Raw genomic sequence first — 20,067 nt, forward strand, 5'->3', positions numbered from 1 at the left:
TACAAAATATGTCACAGCTTCATCCAGAAAAGACCATTTACCATTTTCTAAGTTACAGCATTGCAATGTACCCATAAAAATTGGATGCTATACGTATGGAATACAGTTTTGTTTTTTGTTTTTGCACATGCATACTTGGATGGGCAATTCTCAACCGATTTACAGAAAAAACTAGTGCATGCAGCGATTTTTTTTTTTCACAAGCAGATTTCGCTAGTCTGCATTGAATAACATTGGTCAATGTGCAGTTTGTTTTTTCACGGACAGCACTCAGGCGAAATACAGTCACGTGATTGAGTACTAAATGTGAGACACTTCTCATGGTTACATTGTATTTTTATTATCCATTAACAAACAATCCATAGAATCAGCATTTGTCTGATCTCAAAGAGCATCTGTGATTATAATTACACCAAGACCATGCTATTCTAGTACTTTATTATCGAAAAGAAGGAAAAGAGACAATACATAACACATATCTAGATCCCACCTCGCAGTTTTACCATTCTAGAAAAACCATGCATTTGGCACAAGAAATATGAACAAATGATATTTGGGAATCAGCATAGCAAGTAGTTGGACAATTTACAGATAATTCAAAAATAAAGTTACCAACATTGGTGAAACCTTTCTATGGGAACAAAGACAAAGGTCATCAAGAACATCTTAACTGTGTTCTAGACATTATCTAATAACATCGCCGAAGAACAAGACAATGCAAGATGCAAATTAAAGCATGCAGAAAGGAAGCATTCACATGGAAACTGTTCCTTTTACTGGAGGACAATGCCATTTTCTTACCATGCCACCTCAACATAAACCTAAGCCATGTGCACAATTTAGAACAGATAGGACAGTAATTTAGATTGCACGATGGCCAACAACATTACTGTGTAAAAATATATCAATTACATAAACTGAAGCATATGCCAGATGGAAACAGGAAAATACTTGGGCTTCCAATAAAGTAGCGTATGTTGACGTTTGGCAAATCACAATGACCCTATGAAATGTCCATATTTATATAATCTCTTGATACAAATAATAACAAAATTATACAATATATAAATCTCAACTAGAAAATAAGTTCCACTGAAAATGAATGACTGGTTCTTATATCTTCCTTTTCACACATAGCACATTAAGACTGCATTGTCTGTGGCTAGTAAACCACATTACACCATTCACACGTCCTTAGTCAGTGGGTAAAGAAGGTCCTAACCTCAACACCGGAATGACTGCAAACAACAAAGATTCCAATATATAATCATTGGCAAAATACAAGAGAATTACATAACTGAAACAAAAAAATCTAATTATTTTCATATGAACCCCTTTTTTGAAGAATTTTATGACCAAATTCTACTTTAATACCCAAGCATAGAACCACAAATCTAAAGAAACATGTCAGGTGAGGACACATTTTCCAAGAGAGCTCTGAAAGATTAAGGACAGGAAATATGCAATCATAAACAGTCTACATTGAAAATAAAGTACTAGAGTTGTGTTATCGTTTTTTGCTCCCAGTAGCACCATTGGCAGGCTTGTTGAAGGTTCTGCTCATGTGTGGAAAATTTACTGTTGGTGTTCTATTATTTGGCCCATACAACCCCAAATTCCTTGCAGCTGCAGATTTTCTAAGAGGCTTAACACTTGGGAAGGGGCTAAAAACATGCCCTTTGGGGGATTTTGATAACATTCCAGTCTCACTTGAGGAATTGTGCGACTCTGATGGTGTTCTTTGAACGTTCTGAAACACCTCAGACGCGTCTGTAGATTCATTACTGGAGTTCAGTTCCAATGTCTCCAGCTTACTTTGCACAACAGTAACATTTGCATTTTCATCCTCAAAAACAGGCTCTGGAGAGTGTCCATCAGCTTTCATAACAGTCCGATCTAAGCTGCTGTCTCCGCTATCCACTGATGGTTTATCATGCTCAGTGTCTTCGGGTTCTTTGGCTGCTTCAACCTGATCTTTAGGGACTTCGGGCTGCTCTTCTATCAGTCCGACTGTGTCCCCATGGCCTTTGGCCCTTGCTATGTTTTTTCTATGAACTCGAATGTGGGTACGCCATGGAGAATTTAGCTTTGCTTTTGTTTCCTCACTGGATAAAATCATAGACTTAGAGGATGGCAACTGAATGACTGAATTTTTAGGAGCTCTGTTTACTTGCTTCAACTTCTTGCCAAGTAACAGATGGTTTATTACTGGGGAATGATTTACTTGTGATGGAAGTATGCTGCTCACAGGTCCCTTATCTGTAACAAAGATAATGAATTTTTCAGCACATTTAAAAAAAGAAAGTGGTACAGAAGTGTCTACCATCTAATGTAATTTTAAATAAATCAAAAACTGTCCAAAATAAGCACTAGTAGCACTTCAAACACAAACACATAGCCACATCAATGTAATGAGTGACCAAATGAAGAGATCTATAAATAAAACATATTGTGCTCAACCAGACTAGCAGCATGAATGTAATGTAACTTGCATGGAGAAAACCAAAATACCTTGAATCTTTGGACCGCAACAGAGGCAGTGGACAGTCTGCGTATTCCCCCTCACCCCAATGTGCATTTCACCCTAAGCTTCTTCTGGGGGGGGGGGGGGGAGGCTTGGGGGGCGGCTTGGGGGGCGTTGCATTCATGCTGCTAGTCTGGCTGAGCTCTAGCTTCAGATATTCTTTGTAGGTGCAGGTTTGATCAAGGGATGCTGTTGGCACTCATTCACCTTAAACTTTCACTATTCCTTTTTTTGTGGCTGCATGGCCTTCTGCCACTCTAGATATCATTTTGCCCTTGTTTTCGTATGAACACTTTTCATTATTTTTTACTCAGTGATACAATATTTAATTTTTTGGATTTATTAATAATATTTTGCTCAGGATTGTTACCTTTATACAGAGCTTTTTAATGTGGGCCTAATAGTTGCCCTTATTATCCTACTTGTTGGGATGGTGCTGGGGTTTCCCCCTAAAGGGTATTTTGTGCATTGTCTTTTTTTTTTTTAAACATTTTTTTGAATATTATTTTATGGAATACTTAGTGTAAAAAAAAAAAAAAAAAGTTTTATTTATGGGTCTCTTCATTTGGTCACTCATCACATTGATGTGGCTATGTGTTGTTCATCTAATTTATCAGCTCCAACTTTCAGGAGTTACATTTTCTTGATTAAACATGAAAATATGCTTTGCTTTTTTCAATCAAAACGTCCCTCCACCAATCACGCAGACAGCATATAAAAGGTTTGTACGGGATTTGGATGTGTTGCAAATAGGAGAGAACTGAACTTCACAATAATCTTTAATTATGAAACCAGCAACAATCTGCCAACGTGAGACCCAGTATCACCATCCTGGTTTCTCCTACTCTCCATTTATTCCAACACAGAGCGCGCCACCACTCCGAGTTTCAGCAGTTGATGAGGGCGGCTGGCTTTTGGCTCAATATATTAGTTACGAGTGGGCCTCCTTTGCTGATCCAGCATTACACATGATGAAGAAGGGGGCTGGCTTTATTAATAAACTGAGCCTCACAGCGAGCTTACACTTTACATGCCAAAACAAAACCAGAGGACAATCTGACTGACTGGGTTGAAATGAATCAAGGAGTAGTTTCATTATTTTCTGTTAGCAAAGCATCCAAATAACTTTTTAGATCTTTAGACAACCTATTTAAATAATCAGCAAGTAATCACATGATTGAGCAAATGTGGTGTGGCCGTGACTTTTATAAACCGATTCGTGACAAAAGATTTGAAAAGCTGATATGTGATTCAAGAAAATGAAAATATGCATGGAAGTCCTTTATAGGTGGAAACATCTTTGGGGTCCTCTCAGTATGTTAGGCTGAGGAGTATGTGCAGTTGTCTTTGCAATTATGTACCATACACTAGTACTCTCGAAAGCTTGCAATGTGTTACCATCTTTACAGTTAGCCATTAAAAGGTATCAACCACTGAGGACTCTCAATTCTGAATATTTTTGAACCATACACTAGATATAAATTAGAATTGTACATAAACTATGAGCAAAAACACAATTCACATCTACTCATTTTGTCACTGCGCAAGTATGATCAAGATGTTTCCGGACAAAGGATGACCAGTCATAAAATCTGGAAACAGAACCAAGAACCCCAAATAGGTATTTTCTTTTTAATACCATTATTTAGCTGATCCCTAGGATCAAATGGGATCCCAGGATCATTTTGTTCTTCAAGTCCTATGATGGAAAAAAAAAACAACAACATGCAGGTAAAAATGTAACATTGTGCAATGACAATATAGGATTTTAAAATATAATATAATATTAATACTTTAATGGAAAACGATGCATAGCTAGTCATTGTTGTGGTGTCTGTGTGTAGAGCAGGATCAGCACTCTCCACGTGCGGTAAATGTCTATTACATAGCTTAAATTTGTTTAACAGCAGCATCCAGAGTCGAGCTCTAATTGCTGCTTCAAACCACTTAAATGCTGCTGTCAATTTCTGACAAACGTTTAAATGGAGCAGTTACAGGTCCTCACATGTACCACCTCCCATCTGCGGCCATAGTGACACGATCGCGAAGCACTGATGGGTTAATATGGCAGTCGGAGGTCTGCTAGAAGCCCCTGCCGTTGTCATCTTGCTCCTCTTGGGAAGCTCTCACACAGCCTGAGCTTCATAGGAAACTCTAATTTTCACTATATCACTGTACGTTTCCTAAACAGTCAGAAAAATAAAAAATCATAATTTTTACATATAGCTAAATTTGGCTACATTTTCTACCTCAAACTGGCATCAATGTAACGGTTAGCACGATAGGCAAAAAGCCAAAATCTTTAACAATTCAATAGAGAGAAAACTAGGTTGTGTGTCTTCGAAATTATTTAATCTTTTTTTTTTTTACCAAACAAAAAAAAAAAAAAAAAAGTGGTGAAAAGAATGTCTAATCTCTGCTGGGAACACCATAATCGTATTGACCTGGAGAATAATGTTCCCAGGTCACAATTACCGTATTTTTCGGACCATAAGACGCACTTTTTTTCCCCAAAATTTTGGGGGAAAGTGGGGGTGCGTCTTATGGTCGCAATATACTTGCATCCATCCATGGCTGGTGCGGGTGCCGCGGGGCCCTGTGGTGCAGTGGTGGCAGCGGGCTGTGCTCCGGTGCAGGGGTAGCGGCTCTCTGTGCTCCGTGGGGGGCTCCGCCGGCATTTCCTTGAAGCCCGGAGGCCCCCGCACATCCGTTGCTGGCTGCCGCCATGTTGCGGTGGCCTCCGGGAACATGGACGCCGGGAAGATGGCTGCCGGTCCGGGGACGGCACATGCGCAGGTTCAGATCTCGTCCCGAGATCTCGGGGGACGAGATCTCGTTGCCGAGATTTGAATCTCGGTGTGAGTGCCTGTTCAAAGCAGTCAAAACTGGTTTGAATCACTGACTGGTAACCAACTTACGATTTTACTTAAAAAAATGCTTTGTCCCAATTAATTTGCACAGCTCTGTATAGCTATATAGATGGAAAAATAAAAATGTTATGGCTCTTGGAAGAAGGGGAGCAATAAAGCAAACGTAAAACTGAGAACTGGCTACAGAGCAAAAGGCGAATAGTGTACGGTTTATAAATGCAGAGACCAGAAAAGGAGAGTTACCTGCTCTTATGTAAACCTGGTTTAGTTGCGCCAGTTGCCTCTTCTTAATCCTGGAGTACTGCTGTTTCAGGGCATTGATATCAGTTGTCATGCGCTCCATCATCATACTATTAAATACAGCATGATATTCTCCTCGACATGAATCAATTGCTCCAGGACTAAGCTCTGAAATGTTGCCAAGTCTCAAGCTTTGCTCCTCTTTTTGATCTGAAAAGAGGACCCAAGAGAAACAAAATGTTATTTCAAAAAATCGTCTGTGTAACAAAGTTAAAAGGAACCTGACCTTCCTGATACATGCTGCCGAATCACAGGCAGTAAGTATCAGGCACTGGCTGTATCAACTCTCTCTAAAACCCAGACACCCATAAAAAAACACCCAATGTTCAAGTTCCTTTTAAACAAAAAAAATAAATTAAAAAGAAAACAAAAGTAAATTAGGTCCAGATTCATCATCTGCAATTTTAATAAGTCACTTTTCTTTTTGTCTTGTGGTATTCACGGATATTTATTGAGTCAAATTGATCAAAATGGCACACGCTGTTCATTAATTTTGTGCAAAACTTAAAAATATGCTCAAATATTGTCTTCACTATGCTTTGCAACTTTTTTACTAAAAAAAAAAAAAAGTTGTATGGTCATCTAAAATGACAACAGCTGCAACAATATCTGGAGTACGCAAGATCTCTCAAGTGGAGACAGAAGTATACTTGTTCAGAAAGTTTGAATTTTTTTAGAAGATCACAATTGATGAATCGGCCAAAATCCACCCACAATGGTGAGCAAACAAAATTACCGTATATACTTGTGTATAAGAAGAGTTTTTCAGCACATTTCTTTGTGCTGAAAATGCCCCGCCCCTCGGCTTACTCACACACACACACACACACACACACACACACACACACACACACGAGTCAATTCTCCCAGAAAGACAGCAGGCGAGGGGGAGCAGTGAATCAGCGGATCACAGAGGCAGGAGCTGGCGGCTGTGGCTAAAGCCTGTGCCACTGCTAAAGAGAAATGAATATTCATTTCTTTGTTATAGCGCACAGTGACAGCCGCAACCACCAGCTTCCAGAACACATCCTTCTTACCTTCCCTGCGCGCCATCGCTGCATCACGTTCGTTCTGGCGTCAGCAGCTCTTCCGGCCCAGCGATCACATGGCCTGCTCATTAAAGTAATGAATATTCACGCATCTCCACGCCCATAGGCATGGAGTGAATATTCATTACCTTAATGAGCGGGTCCACGTGATCGCTAGGGAGGAAGAGCTGCTGGCGCCGGAACGAGATGCAGCGAGGGCGCACAGGCAAGGTAAGTAGGATTTTTTTTTTTTATAGGAACCATGCACATACAAGTATAGGGGATAAGGAACCATGCATACAAGGACAGGGACGGGGGAGCCATGCATACAAGGACAGTGACGGGGGAGCCATGCATACCAGGATGGGGATGAGGGGACAATGCATATCCGGCTTTTACTTGAGTGAAGTTTTTAGTGGCAAAATTAGGTACCTCAGCTTATACTCGGGTCGACTTGTACTCAAATATATATGGTACTTAAAACAGGCACAAATGCAATAATGAAATGGGCCCTTAATGTCTGTTTACTTATTTACCTCTAATTTGTTTTTGATACTTCAGCAATTCTGGAGTTAAAAATCCACTAAATGGCCCAAGGCACCCAACAGAATTGGCATTTATGTCATCATCATCAATGTCATTTTCTTCATCACTGTCTTGCATTTTACTTGGGTGTCTGCAATATTAGAAGGGTCCTTGTTTTAATGCCAACTCAACCACATCACAATCTTTATAGTCATTCATAGCGTTTTATAACTTGAGAGTAGTAGACATCACGCCCAATCCCCCGATTTCATTTCCAGAAACACTTGAATATTTATTGCATATTTTATGTTTGTAAGCATGGTAAGTACTCCCAGCAAAGATTCCTCAATCTACACGTACGTCGTGCAGTAAGGATATGTTTTTCACCAATCGCTGTCTCCTTCCATCCCCTGCAACATTCCAATCCTCATAAATTATAGGACCACAATTCAGACTAGCCTTCTGACACACATCCTTTGGATGGACCCAAAGTTGGTTTATCAGGTCAGTGTGTGAGAACCTTGATGTAAGTTTCATAGGTTTACAACTACCAGTCCACAAAGGAGATCCTGTGTGAGATCGGAGAAGTATTTAAGGAGAGTTTATCCTGTCTGATAACTCTATTAACCTGCAGATGGAGTTAATTTGCGTGCTAGCAGCATTATAAAGGTGCACGGCTGCTGTACTGAAAGTGTGGCACCTGGGAGAAAATGAACTTTATTTCTCTGGGTAACTGTCAGCTTTCAGTCATGCAGGTGTGCCCGGAGCAATTACCATCACCGCACAGAGTAACGGCAATAAGCAACCCCGGCAATGAATGACAGCGTGCTCATCACTGATGCCCTGCAGAGCTGGGAGGGCTTCTGTAACTTGTCACAATATAAGTAGCAAACAGTGAGAGTAATGGAATAAACACCATGTGCAATTTTATGAACTAATACGTTTTGCTAATTATCTAAAGAAACTGGAAACTTGGACCTGCCAGCTGGAAGAGCAACAAGAAGAAAGTGGGTCATATTACACGAATGGTTTTATCTCCCACATTTATTCACAGTGCTTGTGGCATTTTAAGCCATACCCCTTCCCACTAAAACATGCCCTTTTTAATCCAATCCATGCCTCCATTACAGAAAAAGTACCTAAAACTAACAAAAGAATTTTTTTGCAAGGGACACCAGTTTTTGTGTCGCAAAAAGAGCCAGAAATCTGAAGGATTGAGCTTAGTAAAACTCCCCCAATAACGCACTACAACGTCATCAACATCACATAGTATAAACATTATCATCAACATCTCTAAAAAGAACCATTTAAAAGAAAAAAAATCATCAATTAACAAAAGACCTCCGAAGGGTTCCTAATGTCCCCCTGAAAGCGGCTATCGAATGGTAACATTATTATAGTTACCATTGGGTAACAGTTTAGTAAAATTCTGTGGCCAGAGAGATATCTGCTCTTTGTACTAACAGTAAATAGTAAAGTAAGCAGTAGTGCTGGGTTAGTGCAAAGAGTGAGATCTAGATAGATCTTTTCACTGTGAGCAGCCATAGAGATTTGTGGGATCCTACTTTACATGTTGGGATCCCACAACCTAGAAGTTCGGTGACAAATTTTTTTTAGTCTCTACGGGCCATTTTGAGTGATTTTATTAATGCCTGATTATTCTAAATATCTATCTGCGGATGCCACTCAAATAAAAAGGGCAGCCTGGATAGGCTACAAGGTCTCTTTTAACACCTAAGGCTGTGTGCACACGCTGCGGATTTTGCTGCGGTTCCGCAGCGGTTTTGGCCGCTGCGGACCCGCAGCAGTTTCTGCTGCGGTGTACAGTACCATGATTCCCTATGGGAATCAAAAACCGCAATGCAGACAGTGCGGAATTTTCCGCGCGGATTATCTGCGGTTTACAATCCGCAGAAAGAATTGACATGTCAATTCTTTCTGCGGATTCCGCTGCGGTTTGCCATCTCCTCCATTGAGGAGATGAAAAACCGCAGGGCAAAACCGCAGAGCAATCCGCAGGTAAAACCGCAGGTCTTTTGACCTGCGGTTTCACCTGCGGATTTTACAAAATCCGCGCGGATGAATCCGCACCTAATCCGCAGCGTGTGCACACAGCCTTACTGCCATCGTACAGAATAGTACGTCCAATGACAGTAATCCCGCTTTGATGTGGGCTCCGGCGGTGAGCCCGCATCAAAGCTGGGAAATGTCAGCTGTTTTGAACAGCTGACATGTGCTCGCAATAGGCGCACGTGGAATCGCGATCTACCCACGCCTGTTAACTAGTTAAATGCCGCTGTGAAACGCTGACAGCGGCATTAAACTTGCGCTTCCGGCAATACGCCCACTGCTGACCCTCGTCACGTGATCAGGGGTCATCGGCTCGTCGGCATAACAACCAGAGGTCTTCCATGGTTGCTGATACCAGATTGCTATGAGCGCCTCCATGTGGTCGACGCTCATAACAATGCAGTAATTCTGCTACATTGAGGCGATCTGAGCATCGCCTCTAGGTAGCAGAGCCGATCAAGCTATGGCAGCTTCTAGCCTCCCATAGAAACTATTGAAGCATGCCAAAGTTAAAAAAAAAGTTTTAAAAAATATGCAAGAGAATAAAAACATAAAAGTTCAAATCACCCCCCTTTTGCCCCATTCAAAATAAAATAATAAAACAAATGCGGGATTGCCCTTTTTTTGCGATTTCACCGCACTCGGAATTTTTTTTCCCGTTTTCGGTTACACGACATGGTAAAACCAATGGTATCATTCAAAAGTATAAGCCCTCACATGGCCATATTGACTGAAAAATAAACAAGTTATGGCTCTGGGAAGAAGGGGATTGAAAAACAGACGCAAAACTGAAAAAAGCTCCGGTCCTTAAGGGGTTAAAAAGCTTTCCAGTGCTAGTCATCTTACAGCATAAAGTACAGTAGCTTGTGCAAGTATTCACCCCTTTGGCAGTTTTTTGTGTTTTGCTACCTCACACCTGGAATTTCACTTTTTTTTTTTTTTTTTGAGGATTTGAAACAGTTAATGTAAAGAACATGCCTACAACTGTGAACGTTTGTTTTTCTTTTTAGTGTGAAGCAACCAACAAATAGGACAACTTTTCTGTAAACTTCATTGTGCATTAGGGGCCCGTCACACATAGCGAGATCGCTGATTTTGTGACGCATCAGCGATCTCGCTAGCGATCTCGCTGTGTGTGGCACGCATCAGCGACCGGCCCCCCCACTGGGTATCGCTGATCGTGCAGGAATGTCCTGGGCCATTTTTTGATCACTCAACAATCAGCGAGCTCCCAGCGCTGTAAGCAGATGCTGGTAGCGGGTATCCAAGGTAAATATCGGGTAACTAAGCGCGCACGACGCTTAGCTACCCACTGTGTAGCTTGGATACCAGCGTGCTCGCGCTGGGAGCTGTTATCCAAGGTAAACAGCGGGTAACTAAGTGCCACGCGCTTAGATATCCGATATTTACCTTGGATACCAGCTCTCAGCGTGAGCATGCTGGTATCCAAGGTACACAGCGGGTAACTAAGCGACGCGTGCGCTTAGTTACCCGATATTTACCTTGGATACCAGCGTCCTCGCTGGTCCTGATCGCTGGTGTGTCTGCCTGTTTGGCAGCTCACCAGCGATCAAGTAGCGATGCACCAGCGATCCTGACAAGATCGTATTGTTGTCAGGATCGCTGGTGCATTGTTTGGTGTGACGGGACCCTAACTATTTACCCCCACCCCCCTAAAGTCAGTACTTTGAAGAGACTCCTTTTGCGGACATTACATTTGCAAGTCACTTTCGATAAGTCTCTATGAGCTTTCCACATCTTGTCACTGGGATTTTTGCCCATTCATCAAGGCAAAATTGTTCCAGCTCCTTCAAGCTAGATGGTTTCCTCTAGTGACAGCAATCGTCAAGTCTGAACACATATTCTCATTTGGATTAAGGTCTTGGCTTTGACTAAGCCACATCAAAACATTTCCACGTTTCCCCTTGAGTGTTTCTTTAGCAGTATGCTTTGGGTCATGATCTTGTTGGAAAGGATTCACTGATAGACAAACAGCTTTTGCTCAAGAATATCCCTGTATTTTGCACCATACATCTTACATCTTCCTCTCAACTCAGACCATTTTCCCTGTCCGTGCTGCCACTATCATGTTTCACTGTGGGGATGGTGTTCTTGGGGTGATGAGCTGTGTTGGTTTGGTGCCAGACATAGTTTTTATCTTAGTGGCCAAAAATTTCAATCTAGGTCTCATCTGACCACAGCACCTTCATCCATACATTTGGGCAGTGTACCACATGTCTTTTGACACACACACAAATTGCAAGGCTAGTTTTGAGTTTAAGTAAAGGCTTTTTTTCTGCCCACTCCTCCAAAGGCCACCTCTAGTGAACAGCTTATTGAGGTCGTATGAACAGATACTCCAGTCTCTACTTGGGAACTCTGCAGTTTCTTCAGTATTACCTTTGATCTCTGTGCTGCCTCTCTGATTAATGTCCACCTTGTTCAGGCTGAGAGTTTTGGTGGGCAGCCCTCTCTTGGCAGGTTTGTTGTGGTAACATGTTCTTTACATTTGATGATTATGGATTTAATGGTGCTCCATGGGATCATCAGAGATAGGGATTTTTTGGGGGATTTTTTTTTTTTATAATCCATCCCTTATTTGTACTTCTCAACAACTTTGTCCTTGACTTGCTTGGAGATCTCCCATGGTGTTGTCTGGTTAGTGGTGCCTCTTGCCTTATGGTGTTGCAACCTTTGTTGCCTTTCAGCAAATGTGTGTATATAATGACAGACCATGTGACACTTGCACCCAGGTGGACTTCCTTTACTAAGCATGTGACTTATGAAGGTAATTTCTTGCACCACAAATTTTTAGCGGGCTTCATCGCAAAAGTAGTGAATACATACAGTTAGGTCCATATATATTTGGCCAGAGGCAACATTTTTCTAATTTTGGTTCTAGACATTACCACAATGAATTTTAAACAAAACAATTCAGATGCAGTTGAAGTTCAGACTTTCAGCTTTCATTTGAGGGTATCCACATTAAAATTGGATGAAGGGTTTAGGAGTTTCAGCTCCTTAACATGTGCCACCCTGTTTTTAAAGGGACCAAAAGTTTTTGGACAATTGACTCCAAGGCTATTTCATGGACAGGTGTGGGCAATCCCTTTCGTTATGTTATTCTCAATTAAGCAGATAAAAGGCCTGGAGTTGATTTGAGGTGTGGTGCTTGCATTTGGAAGGTTTTGCTGTGAAAGAAACATGCGGTCAAAGGAGCTCTCCATGCAGGTGAAACAAGCCATCCTTAAGCTGCAAAAACAGAAAAAAAAACATCCAAGAAATTGCTACAACATTAGGAGTGGCAAAATCTACAGTTTGGCACATCCTGAGAAAGAAAGAAAGCACTGGTGAACTCATCAATGCAAAAAGACCTGGGCGCCGACGGAAGACAACAGTGGTGGATGATCGCAGAATAATCTCCATGGTGAAGAGAAACCCCTTCACAACAGCCAACCAAGTGAACAACACTCTCCAGGAGGTAGGCGTATCAATATCCAAATCTACCATAAAGAGAAGACTGCATGAAAGTAAATACAGAGGGTTCAGTGCATGGTGCAAGCCACTCATAAGCATCAAGAATCAAAAGGCTAGACTGGACTTTGCTAAAAAACATCTAAAAAAGGCAGCACAGTTCTGGAAGAACATTCTTTGGATAGAAGAAACCAAGATCAACCTCTACCAGAATGATGGAAAGAGAAAAGTATGGCGAAGGAGTGGTACAGCTCATGATCCAAAGCATACCACATCATCTGTAAAACACGGCGGAGGCAGTGTGATGGCTTGGGCATGCATGGCTGCCAGTGGCACTGGGTCACTAGTGTTTATTGATGATATGACACAGGACAGAAGCAGCCGAATGAATTCTGAGGTATTCAGAGCCATACTGTGTGCTCAGATCCAGCCAAATGATGCCAAACTGATTGGTCGTCGTTTCATACTACAGATGGACAATGACCCAAAACATAAAGCCAAAGCAACCCAGGAGTTTATTAAAGCAAAGAAGTGGAATATTCTTGAATGGCCAAGTCAGTCACCTGATCTCAACCCAATTGAGCATGCATTTCACTTGTTAAAGACTAAACTTCAGACAGAATGGCCCACAAACAAACAGCAACTGAAAACCACCGCAGTGAAGGCCTGGCAGAGCATCAAAAAGGAGGAAACACAGCGTCTGGTGATGTCCATGAGTTCAAGACGTCAGGCAGTCATTGCCAACAAAGGGTTTTCAACCAAGTACTAGAAATGAACATTTTATTTAATCTGTCCAATTACTTTTGGTCCCTTTAAAAACAGGGTGGCACATGTTGAGGAGCTGAAACTCCTAACCCCTTCATCCAATTTTAATGTGGATACCCTCAAATGAAAGCTGAAAGTCTGATCTTCAACTGCATCTGAATTGTTTTGTTTAAAATTCATTGTGGTAATGTCTAGAACAAAAATTAGAAAAATGTTGTCTCTGTCCAAATATATATGGACCTACTAACTGTATGTACATTCCAAAGTTTAGTCATTTGATTCCATAAATTTAATTTATGTCTATACTTCTCACTTCACTTCTCTTCTCCAACTTAAACTATTTAGTGCTGATGCATCACACACAAATCGGATTACAAAAATATTTAAACACAGGTTGTAATAGAACAAAATAGGTAAAAAGCCAAGTGGGTGAATACTTTTGCAAGCCACTGTATGATCACAGTGGATTGCTGAACTTTTTTCCCGCAACAGCTTTAATTACGGCATATCATAGATACATACACAAGATAGAATCACATTGTAAGCTCAGAAAATTAAATGACAAACTTTATCAAATTAAAGGGAAGGTGCCATTCCAAAAAAAAATTTTGAGCAATTTAAAAAATGTAAAGAATTAATGTTTACATTTTCTTAAAAAAATATTATCCTTTGTTTTTAATTTTGTAAAATATGAAAAATAATTTTAAAAAGTTTGGCATTTCCACTTGTTAACACTAGGGGGAGCAGCTACTGAAATTTGGCATAAAAACCTAGTGTACAACTAGCTCACATTACTGTCCTGCAGTAATTATGGGCGTACAGTATCCATGATGTTTGATTTTGATATATGATCATACCCTAAAATGGACACTGTATGGGCGGAATCTGGTGACATGGGTGTGATGTCACTCCTCTCCTCCCCTACTGGGTGTTTGCTAAGGGAAAAGAGAGGATGACATCTAGGAACACAGTGAGCAACCATCTTGATGGGGCCTGCAAAGTTACTGACTGTCTTTGCATGTAAATTCTGGATCAGAACAGGTCATCAATAAGCAGAAATGTTTCCTGGATTTCTGTGGAGCAGACAAGAAGACGGTCCATCCATGTGTATAAAAGACAGCACTCGATGTACAATCCCTGGCACCGAACAGAGTGCCCCCCCATAGCCCAGCACACTGCTCTCCTGAAATACTCTGTGCTGCTGTCACCCTGCTCCTCCCCCATACATCTCCCTCTGTGCCCCCCATAGACCAGCGCACTGCTCTCCTGCAATACTCTGTGCTGCTGTCACCCTGCTCCTTCCCCCATATATCTCCCTGTGTGCCCCCCATAGCCCAGCACACTGCTCTCCTGAAATACTCTGTGCTGCTGTCACCCTGCTCCTTCCTCCATATATCTCCCTCTGTGCCCCCCATAGACCAGCACACTGCTCTCCTGAAATACTCTGTGCTGCTGTCACCCTACCATATATCAGGCCCCTGTCGCCTCGCTTTCACACATCGCCAGGACAGGATCTGAGGAGAGGAATGGGGTCTTCGGTCAGCTAGGATGGCAGGCAGCAAGGATTCTGGGAGTAGGGTGACAGCAGCACAGAGTATTTCAGGAGAGGAGTGTGCTGGTCTATGGGGGGCACAGAGAGAGATATATGGTGGAGGGAGCAGGGTGACAGCAGCACAGAGTATTTCAGGAGAGCAGTGTGCGGGTCTATGGGGGGCACAGAGGGAGATATATGGGGGAGGAGCAGGGTGACAGCAGCACAGAGTATTTCAGGAGAGCAGTGCGCTGGTCTATGGGGGGCACAGAGGGAGATATAAGGGGGAGGAGCAGGGTGACAGCAGCACAGAGTATTTCAGGAGAGCAGTGTGCGGGTCTATGGGGGGCACAGAGGGAGATATATGGGGGAGGAGCAGGGAGACACCAGCACAGAAATCCAGGAAACATTTCTGCTGATTGATGGCCTGTTCTGATCCAGACTTTGCATGCAAAGACCCCATTCCACTTCTCAGATCCTGTCCTGGCGATGTGTGAAAGCGAGGCGACAGGCGCAGTCCGGGGTGACGCTGGGAAGCAGGCTGGGGGAAATGTAGCCGTACAGTAACGATAAAAATGAGACCCCTCTCTTTAGCTGCCTCACCAGCCCTCCCCTGACTGCATCTATTATCCCTGACCCGTGTGCAGGTGCTCAGCCAGAACCACCCTAGAATGGGTCCCCTTTTAGCAGATCACAAATAATACCGCCATATACTTCACACACAATGCCGCCATATAGATCATACACAATACCACCATGTAGATCACACATAAAACCAGCAGAGTGACAGTAGCACAGAGTATTTCAGTAGACAGTATCACACGGCAGAGAATTAGATACACGGCTCAGCAGACAGTATCACACAGGAGAGGATAGGATACATGGTTCAGCAGTCAGTATCACATAGGAGAGGATTAGACACACGGCTCAGCAGTCAGTATCACACAGGAGAGGATTAGATACACGGTTCAGCAGTCAGTATCACACAGGAGAGGATTAGATACACGGTTCAGCAGTCAGTATCACACAAGAGAGGATTAGATACACGGCTCAGCAGACTGTATCACACAGGATAGGATTAGATACACAGCTCAGCAGTCAGTATCACACAGGAGAGGATTAGATACACGACTCAGCAGTCAGTATCACACAGGATAGGATTAGATACACGGCTCAGCAGTCAGTATCACACAGGAGAGGATTAGATACACGGTTCAGCAGTCAGTATCACACAGGAGAGGTTTAGATACACGGCTCAGCAGTCAGTATCACACAAGAGAGGATTAGACACACGGTTCAGCAGTCAGTATGACACAGGAGAGGATTAGATACACGGTTCAGCAGTCAGTATCACACAGGATAGGATTAGAGACACAGCTCAGCAGTCAGTATCACACAGGAGAGGATTATATACACGGCTCAGCAGACTATCACACAGTATAGGATTAGATACACGGTTCAGCAGACAGTATCACACAGGAGAGGATTAGATACACAGCTCAGCAGTCGGTATCACACAGGATAGGATTAGATACACGGCTCAGCAGACAGTATCACAGGAGAGGATTAGATACACAGCTCATCAGTCAGTATCACACTGGAAAGGATTAGATACACGGCTCAGCAGTCGGTATCACACAGGAGAGGATTAGATACACGGTTCAGCAGTCAGTATCACACAGGAGAGGATTAGATACACGGCTCAGCAGACAGTATCACACAGGAGAGGATTAGATACACGGCTCAGCAGTCAGTATCACACAGGATAGGATTAGAGACACGGCTCAGCAGACAGTATCACATAGGATTAGATACACGGCTCAGCAGACTGTATCACACAGGAGAGGACTAGATACACGGCTCAGCAGACAGTATCACACAGGAGAGGATTAGATACACGGCTCAGCAGGCGGTATCACACCAGACAGTATTACAGATATGCCCACACTGGTGAAATTTCCAGCCTCCCCCCAATTATACACTAGACTATGGGCTGTATATGTCACTGTCCTCCTCAGACAGCCATAAAAGCTCTCATAAAAGCAAAGGTGTCAGATTACCGGAGATCACTGGGGCTGTGTGTGAGTGAGGAGGCGGAGACAGAGCAGGAAGCACGGTGCAGAAAGTGGAGCTCAGCAGATAGCACTGGGCTACAGTAAAATGGCGCCCAGCCACACCTACAGCAGTGAATGGTGCAGCCCACAGGGGCGTGCCCAGTTCACTGCTAATGAGGCTGCATGGTGGGGTCGGGAACCGACCGCAGTCTCCTATGTCCAGGGACGGCCATATTTGCAGACTGTATGAGTCCTCCACAGATCTGCAAATCAAGATGGCAGCGCCCAGTGGTTACATTAAAACATTATTACAAACAAACCATAAATCCTAGTTAGTACAACATTTGCTTTAACAACATGTTTTGTTACTTACTCTTTTTTTGCAAATTATATAAAATTGCGGCACCTTCCCTTTAAACTGTTACATACTAAAGAGTTGTGATAAAACATAACACTCAAACATATCTTACCAATACTGGGTAACACCCTATACTAGATCAGGGGGCCTATCAATCTTTATAAGTCCTAACTTGTGATTAGGCAAATATTTGTTGACTTACCCAGAAAATGAAGCTGACTTCACTGGTGCCGGGAAAGGCGTGATATTATACGTATACTTCTCCCTCAGCTCGGCTAGTTGTGGAAATGGGAACGTAGCCATTGAGTATACGGTCTACAAAACCAGAAATACATTTATAGAATCCCAGCCAGTTTAGTAAAATACTTTCAATATTGAACCAATTCAACTACCGTATAAAAAATGTATGATAGATAAATAGTCAGCAATATGCAATTCAGCTATACATATGGTAAAAAAGGCTTCTACTTTTTGCAATTGATGTATGAAGTTTACCAATTGAGTGGAATCATAACTAAGAGCAATTGCTTAAACATTAAGAAAAGATAGAGATAAAACGGAAAGGAAAGCCAATTCATTTAATATAGGTAAAACAGCTTTCAAAAAGAGATTGCCAGTTTGGGCCAAGACACTTTTTAATTACGCTAACATGCAGTTGACACATAAAATCATACCAGTCTGCAGTCTACCTGTTTCACACCATGGAATATAATCAACTGCATGACCTAGAAAAGGAGATTTTGCTCCTACCTGCATTAATTCATTGCTGTCTATCAGGTTGTCCTCAAGCATCTCTTGGGTCAATCTCCCCATTGCGCTGTAAAATTCATCGGCATTTTGGCAACACTCAATCTGCCTGAAACAAAACAGAATATTTTAATATAACTGAACATCACTATTAAATAACCATAAATAAGCAAAATAAATATATGCATTTAGGAACCCCTTAGTACTTCTGGACCTTAAAGGGGACTTCTGTTAAAAAAGAAATAGATAAATAAAATACCATAGTGACAAGTGTAAAACGTTTTAATTAGGGGACAATGTCCCAAGATCCCCAGAGTTAATTGCCATGGCTTTTTTGTTTCCAATTAGACCTCTCAACTATCCTCCAAGGGGAATGTAGAAACTCTACAGGGCCGATTCATCAAGACTGGCCTTTCTTAGACCAATTTTAATGAAGGTCTTGCTAGAGCCAATCAATGAATTCAGCGCATCTTGTCCGTGATTGGTGTAACATTTCTGGCTTAGGCCTGTTTCACACTTCCGTTTTTTCAAATCCGTCAAAATCCGTTGTTTTCCGTAAAAAAACGGATCCGCCATTTTTTGCAGGATCCGTTTTTTTTGTCCCATAGACTTCCATTACGGTTACCGCGGATCCGTCAAAAAAACGGATCCGTTTTTTAAAAACCGGATCCGTTTGCATCAGTTTCCGTCAAAAAAACGGAAACGGATCCGTTTGGCGGACACAAAAACGGAAGTGTGAAACAGGCCTTAAAAAGCGCTGGCACTTATTCTTAATGTCACGGGTGGGCATAGCCATGCTCTGTTTTCTCCCCAGCTCCATACATTTGCGCACAGCTGCTTCAAACTGGCATGAAAAAACAAAAAGTTACAACATTTTTGCCCAAGTTGACACTTTTCAAAGTGTGTTCTGTCATAAAAGCTTTGATGAATCACCCCTTCTTGGATCCATACACTCGCTTCACTTTATGGGAAATAGCTGTGATGACTAGAAATTTAAGTGCCAGGACAGGCTCAGAACATTTCATCCCCATCAATGGTTTTCTAAAATCTTTGGTATCCCTTAGTGATCAGAATTTTTAGCAATTTTCTACCAGGTTAAACTTTTTTTATGCATTACTTTGTGTCGGACAGAAATTTTTTTTGTTACACAATTAAACACACAGTATTTGAGGTTTTCTTTTTTATAATTATTAGACTTTTAATGCGTGATAGTAAAAGCAATGAATTAAAATTTGTAATCAAAGAGAGGAACTGTAAGGGGGTTGTCCACTACTAGGTCAACCCCTTCTCAATCTGAATGTTTGCCCACATAAAAATAAAAAAATCTGTAGTAACCTCTTGTGCTGATGCCATTCCAGCAGTACCGGCACTTGTGTTCCCATGAAGTTGTGAACGTCACGTGAGCGCCCTGAGCCCAATCAGCGCAGGTGTCACTGTCACACCCTTCAAATATATAAGTAATCAGCAGGAAATGAGGGGCCAGCCACAGCTCTCACTTCCTATTGGTTACTTATACAACCTGAAGGTGGGGACAGTGATGCCAGTGCTGACTGGGCTCAGGGCTCCCGGAACGCAACCTCAAGTAAGTCACGGAAAGGCGAGTATGTGTTTTTTTATTTTAAGGGGGCAAACATTCAGATTGAGAAGGGGTTGTCCTTGTAATGGACAAGAACAGTTAATATAAAAATTATAGCTTGTGCTGTTTAACATCTAACATTTATTTTGATAAATAGCATGACCATTAGTGGTGGTTTATAATTAGGTTTTTATTATTTATTTTGTATTATTTTTACTGTTTTGGGACTTCACTGCACCTCTAGA

General features: G+C 42.0%; 1 protein-coding gene across 5 annotated transcripts in view; it reads right to left on the minus strand.

Annotated features, from left to right (window-relative positions):
- Positions 1-315: 315 nt before the first annotated feature.
- The window catches only part of TBC1D30 (TBC1 domain family member 30), a 100,443-nt gene continuing 80,691 nt past the window's right edge, over positions 316-20,067 (minus strand). For 3 of the 5 annotated variants that reach the window (XM_073555449.1, XM_073555450.1, XM_073555452.1), the window contains 6 exons: positions 18,250-18,355; positions 17,702-17,814; positions 7,259-7,398; positions 5,638-5,844; positions 4,164-4,223; positions 316-2,259 (listed from right to left, as the gene is read on the minus strand). In XM_073555449.1, coding sequence (XP_073411550.1) covers positions 1,508-2,259; positions 4,164-4,223; positions 5,638-5,844; positions 7,259-7,398; positions 17,702-17,814; positions 18,250-18,355 — 1,378 coding nt within the window. In that variant the 3' untranslated portion in view covers positions 316-1,507. The remainder of the gene's footprint in view (positions 2,260-4,163; positions 4,224-5,637; positions 5,845-7,258; positions 7,399-17,701; positions 17,815-18,249; positions 18,356-20,067) is intronic. The other 2 variants (XM_073555451.1, XM_073555453.1) reach the window with 1 other exon arrangement.

This window comes from Dendrobates tinctorius, unplaced genomic scaffold (genome assembly GCF_039654945.1).
Source record: "Dendrobates tinctorius isolate UK_male_01 unplaced genomic scaffold, ASM3965494v1 ptg000224l, whole genome shotgun sequence".
Classification (NCBI taxonomy): Eukaryota; Metazoa; Chordata; class Amphibia; order Anura; family Dendrobatidae; genus Dendrobates; species Dendrobates tinctorius.